The 8996-nt window shown below is 41.7% G+C and overlaps 1 protein-coding gene across 1 annotated transcript in view; it reads left to right on the forward strand.

The window, feature by feature from the left end:
• The window catches only part of ZBTB38 (zinc finger and BTB domain containing 38), a 28470-nt gene extending 19785 nt beyond the window's left edge, over positions 1-8685 (forward strand). The window contains exon 3 of the mRNA XM_009890002.1: positions 4968-8685. Within this exon, the coding sequence (XP_009888304.1) occupies positions 4968-8546 (3579 nt within the window). The 3' untranslated portion in view covers positions 8547-8685. The remainder of the gene's footprint in view (positions 1-4967) is intronic.
• Positions 8686-8996: the final 311 nt, after the last annotated feature.

An 8996-nucleotide genomic window follows, 5' to 3' on the forward strand; every position in this document is an offset into this window, starting at 1 on the left:
AAATGTGATGCTTACCTACAAGAAGGGCCATAAGGAGGATCCAGGGAACTACAGGCCTGTCAGTCTGACGTTGATGCCGTGGAAGGTTATGGAGCAGATCATCTTGAGTGCCATCACACAGCACGTAGAGGACAACCAGGCGATCAGGCCCTATCAGCATGGGTTTATGAAAGGCAGGTCCTGCATGACTAACCTGATCTCCTTCTATGACAAAGTGACCCGCTTAGTGGATGAGGGACAGGCTGTGGATGTTGTCTACCTAGACTTTAGCAAAGCTTTTAACACCATTTCCTATGGCATTCTCCTGGAGAATACTCTTCGCTGGGTGAAAAACTGGCTGGATGGCCGGGCCCAGAGTAGTGGTGAATGGAGTTAAACCTACTTGGCGGCTGGTCACAAGTGGTGTTCCCCAGGGCTCAGTATTCAGGCCTATTCTCTTTCATATCTTTATCAACGATCTGGACAACGGGATCAAGTGCACCCTCAGTAAGTTTGCAGATGACACCAAGCGGGGCGGCAGTGTCGATCTACTTGAGGGTAGGATGGCTCTGCAGAGGGATCTGGACAGGCTGGGTCGATGGGCCACGACCAATGGTATGAGGTTCAACAAGGCCAAGTGCCGGGTCCTGCGCTTGGGTCACAACAACACCATGCAGTGCTACAGGCTTGGGGAAGAGTGGCTGGAAAGCTGCCCAGCAGAAAAGGGCCTGGGGGTGTTGGTCAATAGCTGGCTGAATATGAGCCAGCAGTGTGCCCAGGTGGCCAAAAAGGCCAACAGCATTGTGGCCTGTATCAGGAATCGTGTGGCCAGCAGGACTAGGGAAGCAGTTGTCTCCCTGTACTCGGCGCTGGTGAGGCTGTGCCTCAAATACTGTGTTGAGTTTTGGGCCCCTCACTACAGGAGGGGCATTGACGTTCTGGAGCGTGTCCAGAGAAGAGCAATGAAGCTGGAGAGGGGTCTAGAGAACCAGTCTTATATGAGGCGTGGCTGGGGGAGCTGGGATTGTTTAGTCTGGAGAAAAGGAGGCTGAGGGGAGACCTTGTCAGTCTCTACAGCTACCTGTGAGGAGGTTGTAGCAAGGTGGGAGTTGGTCTCTTCTCCCAAGTAACAAGTGATAGGACAAGAGGAAACAGCCTCAAGTTGTGCAAGCAGAGGTTTAGATTGGATGTTAGGAAAAATTTATTCACTGAAAAGGTTGTCAAGCATTGGAACAGGCTGCCCAGGTGTCCCAATCCAGTATCGGGAAGGTTTGGGAGAAAAGGGGGTAAAGGAAGAAAATAAGGAAGGAGGGAGAAAGCTCTCTACTACCACTCTGAGTTCAACAGTTTTTCTGCAGATTCTGTCTGAAGTCTTCGGTCATTACACGCTTCATAGAGTCTGGGGTCTGTATGGTGGCACGCAGCAGGGAGGCAAGGAGGAACAAAAGAGGAGACGAAGAGGAGAAAAGGGGGCGCCAAAAGGCGCGTGCTCCCTTCACATAGGGATCTTGCTCATGCGTAGATCGACTGGAAGTGCTGCTCTCCTGCAGGCCTCTTCCTGCTCTTTTCACGCCCTTGGTCCCTGCACAGGCACATGAGGTCCTCGCTTCCAAAACTGTGAAGAAGATGGTCCTCCCAGGAGGTGGCGGCACAGTAGCAATGTCGAGACAAAATTGCATCTGGTATTGGTTATCCACACCAGGGAAGTGGCTGAGTCACCATCCCTGGAGGTATTTAAGAGATTTGTAGATGTGGTGCTGAGGGACATGGTTTAGTGGTGGACTTGGCAGCGTTAAGTTAATGGTTGGACTTGATGGTCTTAGGGTCTCTTCCAACCAAAACGATTCTTTGATTCTCAGTTTTGGCCATTTGCATGGACAATACCTTCCTGATAGAAACAGTGGCTGTGCTGCAAGGTACAAGTTTTACTTCCAAACTTCATCCATAATATACCAAGTTATCATCTTTTTCATAGTACATTGTGTTTGTCTTCACAGTAGGGTGGTTGTTGCTTTTTGTATAATTTGATTTGCAGTGAAATAGTCTGTGGATTTGTGATACAGTGTAACTAGATCAGCTAGAACAAGGGTGTATGGCCCATATTACTGTGTGGTAAAGGCCCTATTTTCAAGAAAGGATTTCTTCTGAATAGCTTGGGTGAGATAGCCAATGTGTTCTAAATGGCCATTGCTGTTTGCCTAGTGAATATGGGTCACACTTGTATTTCACCATTTGGATCAAACCCATCTTAATAAATATATTGGCATTTTTAATGTAAACTATTTGAGGGTAAGGGTCATCATAAACATTTTCAAGCTTAACATTTAAGTTTGGAGCAGTAGATGGAATGTTCAGAAGGTATTCCTAATTTATTAGAGTACTACAGTGTGGTACTATTTTAACTTATCTTACCAAATATCTGTAGTTGTTCATTTTCTTTAAGGTGCGTTTTGATTCCACGAGTTGAAAGAAAAGGATCTTTAATAAACATGCAGATTTTTTTTTACTGTAGAGATTGGTGTCAGTAGGACAACTATTTCTTCATGACTTGTGTCATGGTTTAATCCCAGTCAGCAGCTAGGATCACACAGCCACTCACTCACTCCCCCCAGTTTGGATGGGGGAGACAATCAGAAGAGTAAAAGTCAGAAAAAACTCATGGGTGGAAATAAAGACAGTTTAATAGGTAAAGCAAAAGCCACACACACAAGCAAAGCAAATCAAGGAATTCATTCACTTCTTCCCGCGGGCAGGCAGGTGTTCAGCCACCTCCAGGAAAGCAGGGCTCTATCATGCGTAACGGTTACTTGGGAAGACAAACGCTGTAACTCCAAACGTCCACTCCTTCCTTCTTCTTCCCCCAGCTTTATATACTGAGCACAACAAAAGATGGTATGAAATAGCCCTTTGGTCAGTTGGGGGCAGCTGTCCTGGCTGTGTCTCCTCCCAACATCTTCCGCCCTCCCAGCCTGCTCAATGGTGGGGCGGTGTGAGGAGCAAAAAAGGCCTTGAATGCTTAGCAACAACCAAAAACATCTGTGTGCCATCACACTATTCAATCCAAAACACAGCACCACACCAGCTGCTAGCAAAAAAGTTAACTCCATCCCAGCTGGAACCATGACAACTTGAAGTCAGAAATAGGCAGTAGCAGTGTCCTGTTTGAGCTACACAGGATTAATTTCTCTGTCAGTAATTTTACTTTTCAGTAAGGTCTCTTCTAACGCTAGGGACAACTGCATTTTTAGAAGACTCTAGCATCTGAATTTGTGAAAATACTTACTTTATAGCCAGCTATGGTATGTGGGTTTCAAGGTCTCAGTGCGGGGATGAGGAGGAGCAAGACCTGGGCACTTGACCCAGGCTGGCCAACAGGATTATTTCATACCACGAACATCACATTCAATATAAATTAGGAAGTTTTCTGAGGAGTTTTTCCTCTCCCTCGATGGCGGTGATCCTGAGAACTTGCTGTGGTGTCAGACGCCTGAGGCCTTCCCTTCCTCCCAAAGCCGTAGCGCTCACAGTGTCCCACATTTGCTGTCCACTGCTGGGAGTGCACAGCTTCTACTGATAAAACTGGCTGAGTATAGTCCTTGTATATTTTATATTGGTCTTGGGATCAATATTGGTTCTTCACTATTATTAAGTTTAATTATTTATTATTATTCTATCAAATCCGTTTATATTTCAACCCCTGGGTTTCCTTGTTTTTTTTCTGAGTCCCCTTCCTGGGTGGGGAGGGGTCATCAGGTGATAGAATAATTGTCTAAACGACAATAAATTGTTGTGGGTTTCTCAAACTGTAACAAGTAGTTAAAAACACTACTCAGAGATGGAGAAAAAAAGAACAAACCTCATTATATGGTACAGATCTAAATTTGAACAAAGCAAAAAAATAACCAGTCAGAGATTTTCTCCAGATATATACTGTCAAATTCATCCATTTTTTCAGTCTGTTTTTCATTCATGTTTTGCATCTTCTAAATAAACCAGTGTATTCGTACCGTAACAGCCTGGCTAATATAAAGATTTTTTGTCAGCATTAAACCTCATTATTATAAATTAGCAGTTATGTAATGGTATTTACTATTGCAATTGAATCTTATTATTTGGGAGAAATTAAGAACACACTATCAAATTATAAAGTGTGAACACTATAAATCTAAACTATAACTGAAGAAAAAAGTTCTATAACTCTCTACTTGTTTTACTCACTGAATTTATAAATTAAGTTACTTACGAGTTTTCAGTCATTTTAAATTAAGTGTAAACTATTTATCTAATAAAATTTAATAGCTATTTAAAAAATAATATTGTTTGCCTAAATAATGTTATACGTACTCCACTACTGTTTACAAAATTGTTTTCCTTGTGCATCGATTTATTTATGAAGCCTTATCCTGTAACTGAAACTTCATTGCATGGGATCTCTGATCCCTGTTTTAAATATCAGCTTAATAAGGGGAGCAAATGCAGTTGTCTTGTAGAGTCATTGTCTGACAAACAGCCTTAGAAAACAAAGTCCTCAGTATCCACAGAACCACAGCAATTCAGCCTTCCCCATAATGTCTACCAAATACCTCAACTGCACGCTGGGGAAATTCCCTCAAGGGTTCAGTGAGTCAATCAGCGTGAACCTGAGCAGATGCACCCACGAGCACAGCAGAAAGCGGCCGGCTGTGGTCCCCACTGAAAGGCACTGGGGGGGCGACAGACCACAGAGAAGATCCTCTGCCTCCTGCTGACGAGCTGGGGGTGTTCCTGCATCCTTGATCTGCTTATAGATTACCTTCAGTATTGTTGGCACCAGTGAACCTAAGATGACTTCAACCTGAAATGCTATGACAAAATCTTACTCAAAATTTAGAAGTTAGTAAATTAAAAAAATATATAAAATAAATATAAAACTATAAACTTGATCTGTAACTGAAATGGATGAAAAATGCCTTCCAAATATATTTACATTCTTTTTTTTTTTCTTGTAGATGACAGTCATGTCCCATTCAAAGGATCTCAAGGATGACTTCCACAGTGATACTGTACTTTCCATTTTAAATGAACAGCGCATTCGGGGTATTTTATGTGATGTCACCATAATTGTGGAAGATACTAAATTTAAAGCCCATAGCAATGTGCTGGCAGCTTCAAGCCTTTACTTTAAAAACATTTTTTGGAGTCGTACTATCTGTATTTCAGGTCATGTACTGGAGTTAGATGATCTCAAAGCTGAAGTATTTACAGAAATACTGAATTACATCTACAGTTCCACAGTAGTTGTTAAGAGGCAGGAGACTGTAACGGACCTTGCAGCTGCAGGGAAAAAACTGGGAATATCATTTCTAGAAGATCTTACAGATGTTAATTTTTCAAGTTCCCCCTGCCCCTATGCATACTGTATTAATGATAAAGGGGCTGTCAAAGAGGAAAAACATGAAAAGAGACATGAAGATTCTGCTGTGACAAATGGACCACGAATTACAAATGCATTCTCAATTTTTGAAACAGAAAACAGTTTGTTTTCTCCACTTGATCTGAGGGCAAGCTTTAAAAAGGTGTCTGAGACGATACCAGCCCCCAACGTCAGCCTCGACAGAAGCGATGTTTGCAAAGATGCTGAGCCAGCCAGTACACTGGCCGAACACTCCTACGCAGTTTCTTCCGGGGGAGATAATTTTCAAGGAACACCTTTTCTTGAACAGGACAGCAGCCCTTCATACAAGATGGGTGAAGACCACTATGAAAATCTCCAAGCCACACCACTCATTCAGCCGGGAAAACAAGCGTGTAGTACTCCTAAGACAGCCTTTAAGCCCCAGGGTACTAGTTTGGCTGTAGCAAAAGTACCGGCCTCTACAGTAACCACTACAGAAGCTCAACGTGAAGCAGTTACTGATCAGACAATTGTTTCCTTTGCAAAACCTCAAAATAAAACAGGAGATTTCCCTTTATCCAGAGAAGAGGAAAACAGTTCTGCTAATGTCTCTGGGTCCGTGGCAACCGTCGTTCCACCTGTTTACAATTGTAACTGTTGTGCAAAATCGTTCAATGACAGGGCGTTACTCAGTACTCATCTTCAGCTGCATTCAGAGCATCAGGAAACTTTCATATGCAAATACTGCAGCAAACAATTTGCAAACCGAAATATACTGGAAAGTCATGAACAAGTCTGCATGAGATCAAGTACCTTATCGGTTCACAATGGAAACGAACAAAATTTTGCAGATAACTATACTGCTACGGATGGAAGGAATGGAAGTTCATATGCAAATGCAGAGCCTCTACTGCCTGAAAACAGCATTGCTGATTATTCTAATGCAAACTGCACTTTACCAGAAACGGATCATTTGGTTAAAGTCGTCGATGGGCAGATATTATATACTTGCATCGTTTGCAAGCGTAGTTATGTAACATTGTCTAGCCTTCGAAGACATGCAAATGTGCATTCATGGAGAAGAACGTATCCATGTCACTACTGCAATAAAGTATTCGCATTAGCTGAGTATCGCACCAGACATGAGATCTGGCACACTGGAGAAAGACGGTATCAGTGCATTTTCTGTCTGGAGACCTTTATGACTTACTATATACTAAAAAATCATCAGAAGTCTTTCCATGCAATTGACCATCGTCTCTCAGTAAACAAAAAGACAGCCAACGGAGGCTTAAAACCAAGTATGTACCCATACAAACTTTATCGACTTTTACCTATGAAATGCAGGCGACTACCTTATAAGTCCTACCGAAATTCTTCATATGAAAATGTTCCAACAAGTAGCCAGGTTAACGAAACTGCTTCTGCTAACTGTTTCATTCCGAGTTCTCTTAGCTCTGAGCTACCACCACTGAATTTTCAAAGTAACATAATAACAAACAACAGAACTCTTGCCTTGGATACATCTTCATGTAATGATACGGCATCTTCCACAAATACTCAGAATTCTTCCTCTTGGGGAGTAGGGATATTAAATTCTGACCTGCAAAGGGACTTTTTCACCACTGAAAAAAGAGTTTCCACTGCTGCAAATGGCTCTGGTTCTCAGGAGTGTGATTCCTCAGTTGTGTCTTTACCTAATGTGAATGAAAATTCAACCTCTGTCATCAGTTACAGCAGTTCTGCACCCTCTGTTATAATGCACAGTAGCAGAGTTTCATCTGTAATAATGCACAGTAAAACAGTCACTTCTGTAGAAAACAATAAGACAGAATCTTCAAATAATCTACCTAGTCAGTCCGTAAGTGATGATTGTAAATATGGGTCAGATAATTATGGGAAGTGCGTTACAAAATCAAAACCTATTAAGGAGAAAAAGAAAACGCTGCTGTACAACAGAGCAGAAGCAACCGAGGATACGCAGCATGTCACAGGATCTGGAGGTTCATCTAGCAAGACAACAAATACTGTCCAAGAATCGAGTAAAACTGAAACGTACATTGCAAAGCCTGCCTTACCTGGAACATCTACTGACAGCAATGTTGCACCTCTTTGTCAAATAACAGTAAAAATTGGTAATGAGGCTATTGTAAAAAGACATATATTAGGATCTAAGCTGTTCTGTAAAAGGGGCCGAAAATCTAAACACGAGTCCAAACAGGACAATCTAATTGAGGAATCAGAAATGGAGGTAAAAGAAAGAAGCCCGTCTAGGCTCTATAGCTCAGAAAGCCTGGAGCTGACAGAAATGTGTGATGACGTAAGTGACCAGGATTCCAGTGATAAACCCTGGAGACCCTATTATAATTACAAACCAAAAAAGAAATCCAAACAGCTAAGAAAAATGAAAAAGACCAAATGGAGGAAAAAGCATGGAAGCAAGAACACCGTTACGGAGAGCCACAACACATGCAGTCGAGAGTATGCGCTTAGGAATGCTCCCGAGGAAAAAGCAGTCAGTCAAGAGGAGAACACAGAAATGCCCAGTCTTCGTTGTGAGCTCTGTGAAAGGGATCAATCTTCCAGCACAGAAATGCAAGAACACGTACACTGGCATGTAGCTACTTCAAAGCCTTACATTTGTGAATTATGCCAAAAACAATTTCAAAGTCCATCCACTTTAAAAATGCATATGAGGTGTCACACTGGGGAAAAGCCGTACACTTGCAAAACCTGTGGTAAGTGTTTCTCAGTTCCTGGAAATTTACAGAAACACGAACGTATTCACCTGGGTGTCAAAGACTTTGTCTGCCAATACTGTAATAAGGCATTCACTTTAAATGAAACGCTCAAAATACATGAAAGAATTCATACTGGAGAAAAACGTTACCACTGTCAGTTCTGCTTTCAGAGCTTCTTGTATCTGTCTACCAAAAGGAACCATGAGCAAAGACATGTACGTGAGCATAATGGAAAGGGATACGCTTGCTTTCAGTGCCCCAAAATTTGCAAGACAGCAGCTGCTCTGGGAATGCACCAGAAGAAACATCTATTCAAAAGTCCAGGTCCACGAGATAGAAAAGAACAGTTTTGCAATGAAAGCACTAAACTTTTGGAAAATCCACATTTCCTTGGCTCAGAAGGAAGTGAAGTAAAAAATACACAAAATGTAACTCCAGAAGTTATACTCTGAGTGACAGTTGTGCAAAAGAGAAGAAGAATCCCAAACTATATTTGGAGAAAATATAGATGGAGTGAATGGGGAAATGTCTCCACTCAATTAGTATCATTTACTAAGATCAAATTTCTTCATCTGTACATGTGTCAATATATGCAAAAGAAGGAAAAATAACACAGAAAAGAAAAAACTAGTGTTTGCAATAATACAAACTTAATGTGAAAGACCCAAAATACTTTTGCTACAGTAGACTTCTAACATAGAGAGAGAGAGAAAGAAAAAAGAAAAAACATATGACCAACCAAAACCCCTCTACTTAGCATTACAGGAAGCTAGTCACTGAACTATTTTACAGTGCTGTTTTTGAGTCAGAATCATTCTAGTCAAAATAAATATGTAGGTTCACAGTGTACTCTGTAGAAGGAATTTTTGCTGCAGAAACCATATATAGCATTTTTTAACAAA

This window comes from Charadrius vociferus, unplaced genomic scaffold (genome assembly GCF_000708025.1).
Source record: "Charadrius vociferus isolate BGI_N301 unplaced genomic scaffold, ASM70802v2 scaffold650, whole genome shotgun sequence".
NCBI lineage: Eukaryota > Metazoa > Chordata > Aves > Charadriiformes > Charadriidae > Charadrius > Charadrius vociferus.